General features: G+C 32.6%; 5 protein-coding genes across 6 annotated transcripts; 2 read left to right on the top strand and 3 right to left on the bottom strand.

Moving 5' to 3' along the window:
• Positions 1-2,276: 2,276 nt before the first annotated feature.
• On the bottom strand, positions 2,277-3,237 carry LOC102669616 (uncharacterized). The gene has a single exon (XM_006600232.4). It carries the CDS (start codon positions 3,085-3,087, stop codon positions 2,455-2,457), a length of 633 nt encoding a protein of 210 aa, XP_006600295.1. The 5' UTR covers positions 3,088-3,237; the 3' UTR covers positions 2,277-2,454.
• Positions 3,238-5,572: 2,335 nt separating this feature from the next.
• LOC100500686 (uncharacterized) lies at positions 5,573-6,715 on the top strand. 2 transcript variants are annotated; one of them, NM_001364660.2, is made up of 3 exons: positions 5,573-5,617; positions 5,712-5,850; positions 6,258-6,715. In NM_001364660.2, exons 2-3 carry the CDS (start codon positions 5,760-5,762, stop codon positions 6,395-6,397), a joined length of 231 nt encoding a protein of 76 aa, NP_001351589.2. In that variant the 5' UTR covers positions 5,573-5,617; positions 5,712-5,759; the 3' UTR covers positions 6,398-6,715. The 2 variants fall into 2 exon arrangements, with proteins under 2 accessions (NP_001351589.2, NP_001386218.1); NM_001399289.1 differs by having other exon boundaries at positions 5,573-5,850.
• A 245-nt stretch (positions 6,716-6,960) lies between these two features.
• On the bottom strand, positions 6,961-7,585 carry LOC100800026 (uncharacterized). The gene has a single exon (XM_003550423.5). The coding sequence runs from the start codon at positions 7,509-7,511 to the stop codon at positions 7,008-7,010; it is 504 nt and encodes a 167-aa protein (XP_003550471.1). The 5' UTR covers positions 7,512-7,585; the 3' UTR covers positions 6,961-7,007.
• A 983-nt stretch (positions 7,586-8,568) lies between these two features.
• LOC100800554 (cytochrome P450 71D8) lies at positions 8,569-11,759 on the top strand. The gene is made up of 2 exons (XM_041011265.1): positions 8,569-10,061; positions 10,215-11,759. The coding sequence occupies exons 1-2, from the start codon at positions 9,177-9,179 to the stop codon at positions 10,848-10,850; spliced, it is 1,521 nt and encodes a 506-aa protein (XP_040867199.1). The 5' UTR covers positions 8,569-9,176; the 3' UTR covers positions 10,851-11,759.
• LOC100806757 (protein NAR1) lies at positions 11,605-17,821 on the bottom strand. Its single transcript, XM_003549451.5, has 11 exons — positions 17,326-17,821; positions 17,170-17,240; positions 16,780-16,933; positions 15,414-15,600; positions 14,852-14,978; positions 14,472-14,649; positions 14,321-14,370; positions 14,066-14,237; positions 12,835-12,961; positions 12,617-12,708; positions 11,605-12,178 (listed from the first exon to the last, which is right to left on the bottom strand). Exons 1-11 carry the CDS (start codon positions 17,437-17,439, stop codon positions 12,026-12,028), a joined length of 1,425 nt encoding a protein of 474 aa, XP_003549499.1. The 5' UTR covers positions 17,440-17,821; the 3' UTR covers positions 11,605-12,025.
• Positions 17,822-19,441: the final 1,620 nt, after the last annotated feature.

Raw genomic sequence — 19,441 nt, forward strand, 5'->3', positions numbered from 1 at the left:
TTATATGGAAAGGTTAACGAGATAAAGGATAATTTAGAACAATTTTTTTTTAACTAGATCGTAGAGGTGTTCACGTGCAGCACTGATATCTATCAATTAGTTAAATTTGTTAATTTTTATTAATAATATTATATATTGACATTATTTTTTTTAATACAGTATAATATTTTAAAATGCTTTTGTTTTTTGAAAATATTTTAATTAAATCTTCAAAAACCATGCAATGCGCGCACGAGGTAAATAGTTGTTTTTATCTTGGAAATAAAAAGAAGGAAGGAAGAAACGATGTTTCGTAACGTATACTTAACTAGTGACCTACAATATCTCTTAAACGCCTCTCGCATTATTTGGACACATCCACGTGACTGACTGCATGTATAATTATGAATGAACTTAGGGTGTGGATAGTTTTGCTTGCATATATTCTTTTCTTTTTTTTAACCTTTGACTCACGTGAGTATTTTTTTTTAATAAAATTTATGTCATATTCAATAATGAATCAAAATTTAAACCTGAACAACTTAATAAGTGACACAAATTGTTATCAAAATCTTAATGATTGTATTCTTACTTTATAATGATCATAACATAATGCCGTGCTGAAACCAATGACAATTCACAATTGTATAACGCTCATATATTTGTCCTAACTTGCAGACAGAAATGATATCTTTTTCTTCATTTTTGTGAGAGCTAGGTGTAAATATATTAGATATGATTAATTTGTTTCAGTTCCCTTGTTGCAAAGGCATCAAGCCAAGCCATGCCAGGGTCCATGTCCATGACCCTGCTTCTAGAATTATCTTTTGGAGGCCATGGCATTAATTTGGACAGTAAATATTTGATTTGAAAGATTGAAAAGGGATTCTGTCTTAATATTACTTCTTAGCCACGAATGTAGAAGCCTGATTGAGCACTCGGTATCTGATACTGATACTGATACTGATACAGTACATGGCGAAAATGGTAACGCAATGCTCGCATGATATTTGATATTTTTGGTGCACCACACGCTGATTATGATCGAAAATGTATAGTGATGGCAGGAATCGCTGAGGTTTTGAATGCATAGAAATGGAACTACGTGGAAAGTTTGTGGCTACAGTTGATTTATTAATACAGAAATACTATACTATTCAAAATGCTTGATTAGAATGAACAAACCTTAATTATTTGTATAGCTTTATACCCAATAATATATAATATACATAGAATTAATATACTACAATTTAACTTGAGCCATATATTTTACTAAAAACTCTACTTCAAACCAAACCTGACAATAAATTTGTTGGCCAAAAGGAATTAATTAACAACAGCAACATTTCTATTTTTAGGAAAGCGACTGTCAATTTTAATAATTTATACAAATACCTTATTTACTGAGAACCGTGAACGTATGCTTTCTTAATTTTAAAATGTTTTGATCATTTTTATATGGTTAAATATTAATTTTAATTTCTTTATTTTTTTTAAATTCATAAGTTTGGTTATTGGATTTTAATTATAACATTTAATTATAAATTATTAATAAATAATTCTGATTAATTAAGTTATTAGATTAATTATAAATTAATTAAAACCATTAATTATTAAAAATTAATAAAAAATTATTAATCATAATTTCAACATTACATAAGGTTAATCATCTTTTGTTAATTTTTTAATGATTAATCATTTTTATTTAATTTATAATTAATTTAATATCTCTAATAATCATTGTTATTAGTTAATACTCGTATTAATAATGTACGAGTAGGAACAAAATTATCAATTTATATTATTAAAAGATTAAATGTTATAATTAAAAATTAAGAGGATTAAAATTATAAAATTGAAAAACTTGGATACCAAAATTATAATTGATCGTTTTTATATTTACCCCACTAAAATATTTGTGTGAACGAACTTTATAAATTCTGGTTCTGTGTAGAATTTTCTACATACATATGAACAGGATCTGTCTCGTTTAATGTTTGGAATATATACGCTCTAGAATCTAGTGCTCTCTGCTAAAAATGAAAAGTGCTCGATCTCTAGCTATTTTCTTTGTGCTCCAATATGTCTCTCTTTGTTAAGATATTGAATATATGACATTGATCTTCAATTCACATATATTCAACGTACTTTAATTTCATCGATCGGTAAGGCCATTCAAGGTAGTGAATATAAAAATTAATAAAAAGTAGCTAAGGGGTAATAAAGCTAGAAGGCAAGAAGAGAAGGGAATACAATATAATTTAAACAAAAAAACGAAAGCAGCATGATAGAGCTTAACAGATTGAAAAAGAAAGAAACTAGGAGGAAAAAGATGTACGTGCTAACATACAAATAAAAATGATTAAAAAAGGACCACACCATAAGGCTTTGTCATTTTAAAAGTAAGACTAAAGCACTAATTAGTTATTCCTCGTGTTTTACAACATAACATGCAGATGCGTAATCATGCATGTACTAGACTGCAATTGGTTGTTTTTGTGCCTCAATCCTCATCTCCTCCTTCATTTTCCTTATGAATTCTTCAATCTTTCTGTTGAGTTCATCTGTATTTGCCAGTTCTTCGTTTGTTTCCATTTCCATTGCTGTTTCTGCTACTAATTCATCATCATCTTGTGCTACAATAACTCCAGTACTACTTCCTGTGCCTCCTCCTGCTCCTTCTTCTTCTGCATTAGAAACTTTACTAACTAGTCTTCCTTCGTTTTCTTCAGCTTGTGATATATGTTGATCAGGATATTCTTCATGCCTTTTTGCTTCTTCTTCAACCATAAGAGGAGCATTCTCTAGCAAGCGAAAAGCACCAAGTGGTTCTTCAGAAACCCGTAAGTCAAAATGAGGTGACATGGCTAGAAGAGCAAGGATGGCGTTACAGATGAGAAACATGTATTTCCTTTCAAGAGTGCGAGTAAGCATGGAGAAAAGACACGAGGAGAAGTATGCATTGAAACACTGAGGGAGTATGGAGAAGCCAGAAGAGTACCATACAAAGAAAGAAAATACAGAAACTGATAAAACAAACTGCAGAGTACTTTTCAAAAACTTGTTGAATTTCTTCTTTATATCATCCTGATCATATTCTTTGTCCATCGTACGCAGTAGCCTATGAAATTGGATATCGTCAATAAATAATTGAAGGGGCTGCAATCAATTTACCAAAATGGCCTAGATTTTATTATGATATGGATAAGCACTAGAAAGGTTATGATATGGTTCAAGTGGAATTTTCCAGCAAGCCATTAAAAGTGGGTCAACTAATTGGAAGAGGGAATCCAACGTAAAGAATGGGAGGAGATGCTGTCATTAATGAAAGAAGTTTCTAGTTGTGACCAGTCTCCGCCGGCCACAAGTACAACTATGCATGCATCAACACTCTAACACGATAAATTAAGAAACAAAAATTATCCAGAAAATTATATATAGTTTCACTAAAATTAATTTAGACCGCGTGAAATTTATATCCATAAAAGATTATCCGAAAAAAAATTAGTTTACTTACACACCTACGCCAAGTAATTTATTTTGATATTACATTAAAAAATTAACATCACACTTATTTTAAGATAATTTTTAAAATTTGGGATGAATAAAATATTATTATATGTATAAAAAATTAATCGACGATAAATCCTGAAATTTTGTTGTAAGGGTCCTCGATCTTTCAGAGGTTAATTAGTTTTGTAAAATAATTATTTTTTCATCTATTTTTTTTTGTGTAAAACAAGTTATTTTTGAGACAGAGGGAGTATGAGGTATAGATAAGTACAACTAAACTATAATAAATAAAAAAATAAATAATCATTTTAGTCTTAAGTGCGTTGCTCTCACAAATTTGTTTTTGAAAAATAAAAAAGTAAAATTTAATTCCTAAAAATATAAAAAGTGAGACAAATTCATTCCATTAAAATACATCTCTAAAATTTAATATTGATATTTTCATTTTTCAATTATATCTTATTAAAAAACATATCCATAAAATATATAAACCTAATTAGTTAACATCAATACAAAATACATATACCAATAACATATTAGACTTAAAGTTTCTGATTTTGTTATTGCATAACTTGAAATTATAATCTATATTATAATCTATTACTTTTTCCTTTGATGTCTATTATAGTTATATAGGTGGTCACTAACTAAGCAGAGAAATTATAAAATATTAGTTGTTAGACATTTCATATTTGTTTTTTTCTATTTGGGAATGATTCATTGTGATAAGTTGACATTATAAATATAATTATAATAAAATTTGTAATCTAATATGTTGTTGGCGCATGTATTTTGTTATTGATGCCAACTAATTAAATTTATATATTTCGTTGATATATTTATCTATATGTTGTATACTTGAAACACGAAAGTACTAATAAGTTGTTGAATTAGGAATATATTTGTGAGTAATTTTAATCTTTATATTCATGTGAGCATCAATTTCGTGATATTTTTATTTCTATGTGTCACATAGGTGAGTTCTTAATGGATTAATGTTAATGATAAAATAAATTTATCTCATTTTTCACATTTTATGAAATTAAATTTAATTTTTTTATATTCCAGATACAAATTTATCGGTTCTATAAAGATTGTGAAACAAAAATCACTATTTATTGTAAATAAAATAAAGATAGTGTAGGGGCGGTGGTGTGGTGGGCAAGGAGTAGCGTGAGAAAGATGAGAGATGGTAAATGAATGATGAGTTAAAGGGTAGTAAATGACGCCGCATATCAAAAGCCAAAAGCCAGGCAGTGGGCATGCCTCATAAATTAAATGCTTCTCTGACTCATGAGGACCATTTTTCACTGCTCTTTTTTCCCCTACCTACCTGCATACGATGTTATCTACTTCTACTTTACAAGCTTCATTGATCTCACTTCAACTGCTTCAATTCAGATGGTAATAACTAATAACTCTCGATCGAGAGCCAAATAATGTTTTGAGTTCAGTTTCACCATGCACCATGCCCATCTGTTTTCGTAATTTGATGGATCTAAGAAGCAAATTTGCTCTGTTTTTTACTGTATACGTGACAGAGAAGTAAACACGCACTTGATCCAATTCCTTTCGTGGAAATCAACAGTAATAGCAACAATAAAACATATATGCTAACGTTGTCAATTGATGGCTTTGATTTGGATCGAGTCTTACTGGAAAAATTTACATGGTCAACGCTCGTCTACGCATTGCCATATAATTAAAAGAAAAAGATCAATTTAAACTCAAATAATCCATCTTGGACATGCTCAAATAAGAGAGCATAGTTCAAGATCCAATTCTTTAAGAATAGGAATCTCCCCATTTTGGGCCTTATTTTCTTTCTTTTGGTTCATTTTAACCGGCAATTGAGTTCGTATGTCTCCCTTTAATTAATCCATTCAGCGAAAAGAAAGCCGTAAATTTAACTAATGAAACAGAGCTTCTTTAGCAAGATGGGACATTGAGTCCGAGGCTCTGAGCTATAATTAAATCATAAATTCTAGCATGTTTTGACAAGTACCGAGTAATTTTACTTTTCCTTTTCCTCGCATTTCGAAGGACTAGTATTTAAACTACGAAGCTTCAGGCCTTCATCACACTAAAAACTTTTCAAGACAAGATATCGTTAGTTTACTTATTGGTTCTAACTCCTCTCTCCCTCTACATTAACTTACATTCTATGTATGCGCTGGCTTGCTTCTCTGGTACTCAAACATGTGTGCTTCTTTCTCCAGCACTTGCAGGTTAGTTGGAAGCAGATTGGGAGCATTTAAGAAATCAGAATGAAAGTTGCGTTACAAAGTACCAAAGCTCGAAGCTTTTGCATGGTCTCGGTTGCCTCGCTCGTGGCCCCTCTCTTAACCGTGCTTTTGGGTAACACCCTGAACTTAATAACACATATTACATAGTCTTTATCCTATTGTAACAGCAATGTCACACATGCATGCCAATCGGGTGCTACACTCATAAAATAAACTCTTTGAGCAGTTTGCGTTACTCACCCGTTGACTTTTTCCTTCCTTTATACTGACTTGACAAGCCAGTACACTTTGATTTATTTGTCTGAATGCATTAAGATAACAAGATATTGGTATGGTTCTTGTTTAATTGTTCGGCTTTGATACAATGTACTAATTGCTGACTTTGTAGATTGGTTTGGAGTAGTTATTATTACATTTCTGATTAATTCCTTTTGTTTCCCATCAATATCCATTCTCTATTTTTTTTAAAGTTTTCATATATGGTATAATGAGTCACTGATATTGCTGTTTGCAATGCAGTGGGGGATGTACTAATTCACAAGGAAGGTAGGATTGATGCTGGCATTGAAGAGATGTTCTTTTCCAGAGGAAACAGAACAGTGATCACCTTTCGGAAGCTGCTGCAATCTGGTGGTATGAAGAACCCTTTTTTTAGGTAATAATAAAAAGTAAACAAATTGCATGGTTGAAAAAGTGGGTTGCATTGCAGATGAAGGGGTTGGAGTGTACAAGTGTGAGGTGATATCTCACCTCGGGTAGAAGTAGAACCTCGGGTAGAAATAAAAAAGTTGAACATTATATAAGTGATAAGTGAGAAGAAGACCTATAAATTTGAACATTAAAGTTTTGGGTTAAAATGTGATATCAAATTTCCTTGTGTGATTGCATGCTCCTTGATGTAAAACTCCCCATATTCCTTGATGTAAATCTCCCCGTGTATCATATGTTGTAAGCAACTTGGGACATGGATAAAAGATGGGAAGGAAATATAATTCGATGGAGGTGTGTTACCTCGTCCCGTGGTTTGTTCTTTTTTAGTTTTTGACTTTTGGTAGGTACAGAAAAGCTAGACTATTAAATCAGCCATCAGTTGGTGGTTCACTTATTAAGTTTTCAACGGAATCAGATAATGTTTTTGCTATGGAAGAAACATAATCGGTTATCGATCCCACTCAGAATTGATTGACAGGATGCATGCAGTGGATTGATGAAAGAGTAAAAATAAAAAAGGATTTATTTTGCATATAATATAATTGGAGGTAGTGTAGGCTAGTATCCAAAGTCGTAAGAAAATTCAGAAACACCAACCATGGCAGAGAGAACTTGAGAAACAATGAAGAAGGAAGCCCCGAAAAGAAGAAGGATGAAAATTGCAGAAATGGGATTCTTGAGAAGTTCCACTATAGGGCGGAAGATGGTGTAAAGGGCACCTGTGCTGACGGTGAGAGCGTAGAGTCCATATCTCCTCACGTTGTCCCAGAACTCTTCCACAAGTGGGCCTTCTGGGCCCAAAGCCAAGGCCTTTTCCTCGCTCAGAACCACCACCAAAATTCCCACACACACCGCTCCCATCATCACAATGCTAGAATCATGTTTCAGTAATGGCAAAGTTGTTGTGTGCTCTCTATGAGTCATTGCCAATTTCGAAGCTGGATGTTTCAACTTTTTCCCATACGATGATACTACCACTAGTTTTATTGGTTTGACACATGATGGAGGGTTTGAAGAACAAATTGGAATGTGAAGCTCTGGTCTCAGGCTAACACTTTTCATCTTCTCACATTAACTCAACCAATACGACTTTATCTTCATTTTTATTTTATTTGATACCCTATCTATCTTCCAAGTGTGTGGTGTGTGTGGGCCTATGCTTGGATTTTTATCTGCAAATTTTACATGCCCAGCCCATCTTGGGACCCTCGCAACCCTCCAACTTAGAAATTAAGCTTAGAGCTTCCAATATTGTTACGCTGAGTTACAAAGTTATTATTATTATTATTATTATTAAGATACACGGACACATGATCTTTCTTTCAAATTTATCATTTTTTGTCTAATTCTCAATTATATGTTGATATTTTTACTTAACAGCTGTTTAATAATGTGTTAGTATTGTGATAAGGTAAAAATTAACACTTAACAATTAAAAAACTAATTAATTATAAAAATAAAAAGAAATAAACATATACAATAACAAAGATTGAATCAAAATTGTAAATTTTTTAATATTTAGGAACTAAAATCACAAGAAAAAAATGAAGATAAAAATTAAATAGAGATAAAAAAAATTTACAATTTAACCATTTTTTCTTCTAAATTACACTTATGGTCTTCCAATTTTTAATTTCATGATTTTAGTATCCCAATTTAGTAAAATATGTAATTTTAATTCAAATGTTCAGTGTTTGTTGAATGTTAAAACTGTAACATTGATCATGATATGACATTAAGTAGATAATATCAGAAATAATATTCAAGCTAAAAGACCCAACTAAAAGTTCTCAAATAGTTCACGAAACTATAAATTAATTTAACCAAAATTTTATAGAAGATAGTACCTCTATAACTATACATATAAGCAGAGTTTCAACGTCAGCATTGTCCTGTACGGGGAAATCATAATTTATTTTCTTTCGATTTGGATTATATTATATTATATTAGAGTAAAATAGTTGCAGTTGTAATTTATGACTTATTTTGATATAACATAAAACCAACTCATTATATCATGTTGATGTAAATCATGTCATCAAGTGTTCATTTAAAAATCGTCATCATAGTGGTTAGTGAGTTTCCACTGTAAGCACTATTTGTCCAACCCACCAGGATTTGTTTCTAATGCTAAGGTATCTTGAGTGAAAATTTGAAAGCATCTCATTATTATATAATTATTTAAGTTTACTGCATGACCACAGTTTTTTGTTTGTTTTTGCAACTCACCAATTCCTGGAAGCTGTGGGAGCAGACTGGAATATATAGAAACATCAGTTTCAAACAATAGTCTTTCATTCATGCCATGGAACTCCAACCTTCCTTCCTGGTTATTACTTCATTCCTCTTGTTGCTGCTTTGGCTTGCAAGGAATTACAAGCAAAAAATCAAAGTAAGGGAGTGTGGTTCATAAGCTTCCCCCAGGTTAAGGAATGGCAAACTATGTTACGTTGGTTAAGGAATTACTAGCTGTTGTACAAAAACATAAAAACGAATGGCAAACTATGTTACGTTGGTTAAGGAATTTGTCTTATTTGGATCGATTCTTTGCACAAGAAAATTGGTTCGTCAAGCATTAAATAGATTCGTTTTTGGTACTAAATGATTCAAGTAGATGATGTCACCAACGATGGTTGGTTGTATATATAACATTCAAAAGAAAGAAAACTCAAAGAAGCTTATCAAAATTACATACATTTTTTTAAAAATAAAAGTCCTTCCCAAACAATGGCAGTCCTATCTTCCTTGGCAGTCATCACCTTCTTCCTTTCACTCTTGGTGCTTTTTCTTGCAAAGAACTACAAGCAAAAGAGTCTCCATAAACTGCCACCAGGGCCATGGAAGCTACCTATTATAGGGAACCTGCTTCAACTAGCAGCAGCAAGTTCACTTCCTCATCATGCTATCAGAGAATTAGCTAAAAAATATGGACCCTTGATGCACTTGCAACTAGGTGAGATTTCTGCAGTGATTGTATCATCTCCCAACATGGCCAAGGAAATAATGAAAACACATGATCTTGCTTTTGCACAGAGGCCAAAATTTCTTGCTTCTGATATCATGGGCTATGGATCAGTTGACATTGCCTTCGCTCCATATGGAGATTATTGGAGACAAATGAGGAAAATATGTACGTTGGAGCTTCTAAGTGCAAAGAAGGTTCAGTCTTTCTCCAATATTAGAGAACAGGAGATAGCTAAGCTCATTGAAAAAATTCAGTCATCTGCAGGTGCACCAATCAATCTCACCAGCATGATTAACTCTTTCATAAGTACCTTTGTTTCTAGAACAACATTCGGTAACATAACTGACGACCATGAAGAATTTTTATTGATCACAAGGGAAGCAATAGAAGTGGCAGATGGCTTTGATCTTGCAGATATGTTTCCTTCTTTCAAACCTATGCATCTCATAACCGGGTTGAAAGCCAAAATGGATAAGATGCATAAGAAGGTTGACAAGATCTTAGACAAGATCATAAAGGAGAATCAAGCAAATAAAGGCATGGGAGAAGAAAAGAACGAAAATCTTGTTGAGGTTCTTTTAAGAGTCCAACACAGTGGCAACCTTGATACCCCAATTACAACCAACAACATCAAAGCTGTGATTTGGGTTAGTATCTCTGCCGTGACGTTCATCTAATTTTAAATTCTGTTTGAGATGATCCACATATATGATTCAAACAAGTATGTTCGAAAAATCAATGTGATTTTCTTGTTCTTGTTATGATTTTAAATATGTGAAACTATATTCAACATTATACAGGACATATTTGCTGCTGGAACGGATACATCAGCAAAAGTAATAGATTGGGCAATGTCAGAAATGATGAGAAACCCAAGAGTAAGGGAGAAGGCACAAGCTGAGATGAGAGGAAAGGAAACAATCCATGAGAGCAACCTAGGAGAACTTAGCTACCTCAAGGCAGTAATAAAAGAAACCATGAGGTTACACCCACCTCTTCCTTTGTTGCTTCCAAGAGAATGCATAGAAGCATGCAGGATTGATGGATATGATTTACCCACCAAGACCAAAGTCATAGTGAACGCATGGGCAATTGGAAGAGATCCTGAGAACTGGCATGATGCAGACAGCTTTATACCAGAAAGATTCCACGGTGCATCTATTGATTTCAAAGGAATAGACTTTGAGTACATCCCTTTTGGGGCAGGAAGGAGAATGTGCCCGGGCATTTCATTTGGTATAGCCAATGTGGAGTTTGCTCTAGCCAAATTACTCTATCACTTCAATTGGGAACTCCAACAAGGAACGAAACCAGAGGAGTTTGACATGGATGAATCATTTGGAGCTGTGGTTGGAAGGAAAAACAACCTTCACTTGATTCCCATTCCATATGATCCTTCAATCCATGATAATGGCAAAGGAGGCACCTTCATTTAATTCAGAATAGAATAAAATATAAACTGCAACTTTCACTTGATTCCTATTCCTTACTTATTATTATTATTATGAAGGAAATGCTTTTCGGCTTTTCGGAGACCGAAATAGCTCTAGTTTGTCATCTTTTTTAATCAAAATCATGACCAAGTTTGCAGGGCACTGAGACCTCGTACTGTTTTTTTTTTTTTGTACAGATGACATAACCTCGTACCGTATAAATACTTTTGCACCCCTTTTTTAAGAAATTCTAAACTGAAAGCATATACAACTAGTTTAATTTTCCCCAAATCAGTAAAAGAATCTTGTTAGTATAATAGCCCTTTAGAATTTTCAGTCAAAATCGAAAGAAGAAAAGAACTCCGATGGTGAGTTTTCAATTTCCAAGTTAATGGATATAAATTGGATTGGTGATGAAGACAGGAAGAGGGAGGTCATGGGTTCAAAACCCTCATCAACAAAACTAAGAATTAACATTGTCTATTAAAAAAATCCAAGTTAATGGAATTCAGCTCTTACGAGATGTAGTTATCCAGAAATCCTGACAGTTGCCAAAACGGAGCAACAGCAATGAATCATGTGAAACAACGCCAGATAAAGTCCTGATGAAGCAAAATCAGGCAATGGTGGTAGAATAAAACATCAACTTACGTAAATAACATCAATAATTTGTTCCTTGTTGAGATTTATTATCTCAGCTACTTGTTACCATCGCTCAATTTAGCCGCATACCACGCAATAACCACAACAAAGGAAATCAGAGAAATATTTGTTGCTTCATTCAAATTTAAGAGTGCATAAATGTAAAGCGGACAATTTGTGCTCCAACAATTGTCACTGTCACTCTCGTCCTCTCACCTACTCAGTCACTCACACCAACACGTGTAATGAAGGAATATTTTATTGAGAACCTAGATACTAAAAATAATAGAGGACCCGCAGGAACAACAAAACCGAGGTCCAGATGGTAAATTACAAAATGTGATTCTTTCTATCTATATGGGTGCAGATCAAGGATCTATATACATCAAAAAAATCTGTTCAACGCCAAAATTGGACGACTCCAATATGCAAACATATCCACAAGGAGCCATAGCAAAAGGATTAAAGTACTCTTCCGCCTAATACCACAAAATGACCTTGAGAAGAAACAATATGAAAAGTTCAGTTTCAACACCTCACCAATTATGCAACTGAGAAGTAATGCTTTTTTCAACAGGATGATATTGTGTGTGCATGTATCTCCCAGCTTTCACAGAACCAGGCTGCTCAAGCCACTTGTCATATAAGCCTTTAACGATGGGATTGTCAAACGGTGATGCTACCAAAACCTAGCATATAAAGAAACATAATCAGTCCCTAATAAAGATTCTGATAGCAGAAAAGAGCAAAATGGTACAACAAACTCCACTAACGCTACTCACAAACTAACATGTTTGATGCGAGAAACAATTAATTACTAATACAGTTAAAAAAAAGTTTTCAATATCCAAAAGTTGTTCCACAATAACCAAAAAAAGGGTAAAACCACCGATGACAAATTATTTGTAGTGCCTAGAGGCAATGAAGCAAATATGGTAGAGCATCAATACAGATACAGAGTAACAATTGTTTGTAATTTTGTCCTACAAGAATCTATGCAGTGTTCAGACTTTTGATGCTCCCACTAATGCAGAAGTAGACAAACACTTACGCATCTTTATGCAAGTCAAACTTTTAAAGAAGAGTGCAACTTAAAATACTAGCTTCTCTGAGATAATACTACTTACATTTTCCATGTAAACTGATTCTAACAACTGACTTAGTTCTTTAGGAGATTGCCCTGAACTTGGTTTGATTTGACCTCCCCCATTTAAGCAACCTGCATTGAGGGAACATTCTTTTTCAGTTCAATACCTACCAATTTTATGGGCCTTGTGAAAAAATATTGATAACTAACAAAAACCAACAAATAAATAAAATTTATGAAAAAGGAAAAACACGGTACCTGAAGGGCATGCCATGATTTCTAGGAAATGATAATCACATTTCCCAGTTTTAAGTTTTCGTACAATGTTCTGCAGGTTCCGGAAACCATAACAGAGAGCAAATTTCAACACTGTTTTTCCCTCCACCTGCACAGACAGATGTAGAACAGTAAGCAAGAGTACTCTTCGAAGTCCTCTTAGGAATAATTCTTAATCCTCCTACAAATCCTCTTACTAGCTTTTATGGTAAGGTTTAAATATACTTTATACTTCCAAGACAATAAATGCTTTTACTTTTCATTCAATATTTACCATAAAAGGTAGTAGGAGGATTTAGCATTACTTATCCTCTTAGCTTTGGCAGGGTACTCAATGGTAAGCAAGAGTACTCCTCCAACTCCAAGTCCTCTTGGCTTTGGCAGGGTACTCCCTTTAATTAGGATCCACAAACTCTCCAAAGGAAACAAAATATCAAGACTACCCAAAAAGTGAATCAACTGTTTATACTATGGTTTATTTATAGACCCAACATAGTGATACATCCTAATCTAATAATCCTATTTTGAGCCAGAATGAGATAATCCAAAATAACAAATAACAATAAATAATCCCAAATCAAAACCAATTTTGAAAAATAAATCTAGATGACATATCAAAAACTAATAGCCCATTCTATCTACATCATGATATAGCATGGCATTATATCATATATACCCAGATAAACAAACTCTAGCTAAACAAGGCACAACAAACCCCTAAATTATCTTCAAGTTAATGCATAACTTTGTCCTAAAAGCGGTAACTTGTTGGTTTTTTCCTTGAAGAGGCTCTATACTTGCTAAAAGTTTATCTTACAAAATTGTCAACTTGTAAACAATTTCATCCCTCAGAGAACTAATTTGTGCAGATGAAAACATTCATTCAGGGACCAAAGCAACATAAATTGCCACTGCAGGATGAAAGAATGATAACAGCAAAGGTTGCTGGTGAAGGGATAATCATGGACTCATTCATGAAAGAATGATGACTTCAAAGAAATAATGAGAGAAATTAAATAAAACACATAACAACCAGAAACTGTGTTGGAAATTTATCCCATCAAGAAATGGCTCTTAAAAACTACTTATTGTCCATTTTGTTACAATGCATAAATACTCAACATTTTATAGTTAGATACAGCACACAAAAGATACTAATAACAACCTTCCTCACGAGCATAAAAATAATATTATAAAGTTCAAAAGGACTTGCCTCCAGAGTAACTTCCTGAAAATCTGAATTCCTGATGTTTTTGAAGGTCAAAGGGCCATCAATCTGTCTTCCAAAAAGTGTTTTAGCAGCATATCGGAAAATTGTTTCCGCATAACCACCTGAGCTTCCACTGACCCCATAAAGGTATCCATCTTCATTAATATTTGTTAGTCTGCAAGCACCATACTACATCTGAACACCATTGTTCGACAAAAACATGAAATTAAATAATGGAAGCAAAAGTTAGTTTCATACATTTTGTCCAGAGTAGTCTCATCTAGGCTTTTAAAATCAACTTCTTTTGACTGTAAGATTGAACTCAAATGTGCATTAGTATACATATCATAAGTTAAATTAGAAGAGGAAAAAAATCACAAAAAAAGAGGGAATGCATCAAACTTATAACCTGAATCAATTCCAAAACTTCTCCAGTTGTCAATACTGAATCTACCTCTGAAATCATGTTAATTTCACTCTCACGCCCTTCAGCATGGGACTCAAATTGGAAAACAAAGTCATCCCTAGCAGCCTCAAGCTTTTTGTCATAACAAGGCATCACGGTGACATGGTAAACTTCTTCTGGCCTGTTAAAACTTTAAACAGTCATTCAAGTGTTTTACTGTGCATATAACTCTCTGGAAATTGCATCATGCCAAAATATATCATGAGTATATGAATAACAACTGAGGCATCATAATCATCAAAAGATTAAGTGGCCTCCCTCATCTTCAAGGTAAATGTATGTTTCTTTCAATCTCAAATTATAATTTGGAACTAATATGCAACCTGAGTCCTAATTCTTGGCACACATAGTTCTTTATGATAACTCCAATTGTTTGCTGTGGACTCTTTACTGATGAAATATAAGGTAGAACAAAGGATCCAAGTTGCTTTTCAGCATAGCATATCCAACCTGCACATAGATGTTCATATCAATAACCAGAACCTATTCTGCACATTGAAAAGTAGTTCTGGTCCACAACCCTATATTTCTAACACAATGAAATAGTACGAAGCAATCACAAGTCACAACAGAAACAAGGAAAAACACAGACCATAGTCAACACAACATCCTGAAATTTCAGCTTACATTTCTACTTCAAAAGTCAGAATAAAAAAACTTCATCCAACTTTTTTTCAAGATCTTCGACACAAGTTCATTTAACACATCACATATAACCCTTAAACATGTGCTTATTGACAACTTAATATGTTATATAATTTTTAATACACTTAACTTTGTTGTGTTCTTATATTTTGGATTCTGCCGAGTCATTATTCATGTGTCAAGTCATGTCACAGACACAATTTGCCAATACTATGATCTTGATAAGTTTAACTTCTATACCTGGGCAAGCTGATGCAATCATAGGTAGACTTGATTTACTCCTCTCATCTTCAACCACTTGATTTTGTCTATACCTTGTGATGAACTCCACACAAGATTCGACAAGGGTCAAATCTCTACTACAACTTGTATCAAAAATTGCCTTCACTCCCAAGGATTTAAAAAATCTTGTCAGCTTTTTGAAAGCCTGCAATGGCAAGAGTTTGACTTTCAGCCAGGGGAAACAAGAAGAAATTTGGATTTTTCTTCCCAAATTTATTTCAAGTGAGAACCCTGTAAAAATATTTTGAAAGGGTTAAATATATTTTTAGCCCCTGTTAAACAAATGCATTTTGGTTTTGGTCCCTATAATTTCTTTGAAGGTTTTCATCCCTCTCGAATTTGAAATCACCATATTTAGTCCCTACCGTTAACAAGATTCTATTAAGTGTTGACATGGCTAATGGAAATCCACATAGGCATCCCCATTGGCAATCGGCAATTGGCATGTGTCACTCACTTTCCACCTCAAATTGACTTTTCCAAAATTTTCCTCAAATCATGAAAACAAATGCGTAGACTTTGTAAATTAGCCAGAAAACATTATTTCGTTAGACAATGGCTAGTCGGCCAAGATAGAAGGGGAGAATGAGATGGTGACGTTGGTTTTTAGGTAATGGAGACAGAAGAGAGAGGGGGTGGCACAGGGCAGAGAAGGAAGAAGGAGAGGTGGTGTGTGATTCTTGTGTCCCAGAAAAGGGTGCAGCATATAGTGCAGAGGGGTGAGAATCAAATGGGTAAAACAGAACCAGATTATGATGGGAAAGATAGAAGAATAGGGGGCGACTATGGTTAGCATGACACTATAGAAGGTGAGACATGGGGAGGCTTTCTTATGATTAAAACTTGGAGTGAAAATGGAGAAGGAAAGCCCACCGTTGCGTGTGGAATAATTTTTTGGTTCAGAAAAAAAAAATTGGTGAGGTGGCAAGTGAGTTCTATGTGTGCATTACTATATGCCAAGTGGAATGCCTATAAGGACTTCTGTTAGCCACATCAGCACTTAATGAAAGTCCATTAGCAACAGGGACTAAATGTGGTTTTTAGAGTTTGGAGGGATTAAAAAGAAAATTAGCGTACCCTGGTGCTAGAAGGCTCCTCGCTATGCAAAGGTATGGGGAAAGGTCATTGTAGGCAGCCTTACCCTTGCATATGCAAAGACACTGTTTCCAAATTCGAACCAATGACCAACTAATCACCAGTGCACAACTTTACTGCTGCACCTGAGATTGCCCTCTCAATTTTATTTTATTTTTCATTTTAGAGGTACCAAAAACATATTCAACCCCAAAAAATATAACGAGCAAAGCAACATGTAAAGTGTCACCTGAATTGGAGAAATGCCAAAATGAAAAGCAATAGAAGCCCTTGACTGGGGAGAAAGAGACACAATCACGGCCTTTCCTGAATTAATATTGTTCAGAAACTCATCCAAACTTTGCTTCTCCAGCATAACTGTCTCTGCTGATGTGACGCATCCACTGCATTACCAGACAAATAAATGATGATTCCAAATAAAAGTTGCACTTTGACATTATCAACAGCATCCCCATAAGAAACACAATCTTTTAATGTAAAGTATTTTTTCCCTCTGCAATGCAACAATATCATTAACCATTTACTAAACACAGAAACAAGTACAGCAGCCAAATACATCCGTTGACTTGTAAAACTAGGGGTACTAAGCAGAGAAAGAGAAAGAAATACAAAGACAAACCTGCATGCCAAACAATCCTTAAGCGAAATTTTAACAGGTTCAAACTTGACCTGCTTGATAGCATTTGATACCTAGAGTGAAATTAAATGTGAACAAGAAGGGTTTGACAAAAGTATTGTGATTATTATTCCGATGAAGAGAAGGAAACGAAAATACCTCCGGTTTATCATTCTTTTTCAATCCTTTGAGGGAGACTATGCATGCCTGCGAAGGAGCGATGAAATCGTTGAGATCTCCAATCCGAAGTGCTGCCGAGAATTTTTCCGACATCTCTGACTCTCACAATTTAATAGCTAGCAGCAAATTAATGAACAAAAAATCAATCGAAGGATATAGTTAGGGTTTTGAATTTTGATTGGGGAAAAGGAAGGAAATTAGGCCACAGCCATAAATAAAAGTTGTGTTTGTTCGGTTCCCTCGTTAAGTCAAAGGAAGGGCGCAGGAGAGAGATGAACACTGTGAACAGTGAATTTGTGTTTAGGCTGTGTTCCGAATTGCGACTACCAACGGAGGTCGTGTCCTCAATCCTGAATCTTTCCCTTTCCAAATTCTCTTCTTCTTCTTTTTTTTCAATTTCCAAAATCCATCTATAGTCTACTAGCACTTTCTAGTTTTTTTTTTTCGGGAAGTACTTTCTAGTTGTATAATAAAATCTATAAAAAAAATTTACAGAATCTATACAGTATAAAATATGTATTTTTATGTCTCTGATTATAAAATATTATTAATTATTCATAAATATTAAAAACTGATTAATTTTGTTATAATTATAATATTTTTTGAAAAAATTATCCTTGAATAATTTATATATGGAGAAAGAATAATAGTAGTGAAGTTTTAATTTCAAAACTAAATTCTTTTATTTTTTTTAAAAGAGACAATTCATAATATTTATTTTTTATGAAATAAAATAATTAACAATATTTTTATCAAAATATAATTAATACAACAAAATAATTAGAAAAGAGTCTTATATCAGGATAAATAAATTTTAAAGTAATATTTTATAAAAAGGAACGAATTAAGTATAATTAAAAAATTTGGTGATGTTTTTTTTTTTTGTGAAGAAGTATAATTTAAATAAGTTAAAATATACTTTTTTTTATATCCTTTATCATATTTAATTTGACAGTTCAATTTAACATTTAATATTTTGAGAACTGTCTCATCGGAGTAAGTCCAATGAATAACTGAAAAATAGTTATAAACATGATAAGAATAACTTAAAAAGTAAATCCAAGCAACCCAAAAAATAAAAAATTTAATATCATTTTTTTCAATTGCTAATGAAATTTATTTTTCACATTATTTTCATCATATTACATTCTTTTTTTGGTTTAATTGAGTTTCATAATTTTATACAAATGAATTTATTTAAGCAAGTTACAACTTTCAAATGAGTTTAAAGAGTTCAAAATGGTAACCCAAAACTCATAATGTTTTTTCAGAAATTATTTTACGTTATTTTAAAAACATAAATAAATAAATTGAATTTTTGGATGAATCGAAGTATTCCTTAACCAAAAATAAGAAATAGTTCCTTAATATATTAAGATTTCTTTAAAAGTTTGACATTTTTCATGTTTTTTTTTTCATACATATGGATCAAAGATTTTGATTGAATTTTTCAACACATGTTTAAGAAATAAGATAATTAAAAATATATTCTATCCATTTAAATATAATTAATGACGTAAATGATTAAATCTCTAATCACATAATGTACCAATCATATTACACAATGGTGACAATGATTATATTTGACAAGATATTTCATTAGTTTTAAATTTTTTTTTAGTTAAAGAGTTTGTTTTATTATTTGATAAATAATTTTTTTTAGTAATTTTTTATTAGTTGTTGGTATTTCTTGAAATGTTACTGGCAGTCATATTTCTTTAAAATAGTTTCTAGCTTTTTATACTTTTTTTCTTTTTATCTTTAATATATTTATTAAATTTTCTTATTAACCTTTTAAATAAATAATTATTTTATTATATTTCTATCATTTTATATTTTTCAATTACTTTAATAAATAGTTTTTATCGAATATTTATAATTTAATAAATTAATTTTTCAATTTAAAGTTATCAACTTTCGACAGTTAACTTTTGAGTAAAAAATAACAATACTGGTAAAAGTGTAAAAGTATATTATACTAATTATACTAAAAAATATAAATGATTAAAAGTATATTTCATCCATTTAAATATTAAACCCTAATTTTCAAAGTGGACTATTTATTATTTTCCTTTTATTTTAGTTGTACAGTAAC

Source organism: Glycine max, chromosome 17 (assembly GCF_000004515.6).
Source record: "Glycine max cultivar Williams 82 chromosome 17, Glycine_max_v4.0, whole genome shotgun sequence".
Lineage (NCBI taxonomy): Eukaryota > Viridiplantae > Streptophyta > Magnoliopsida > Fabales > Fabaceae > Glycine > Glycine max.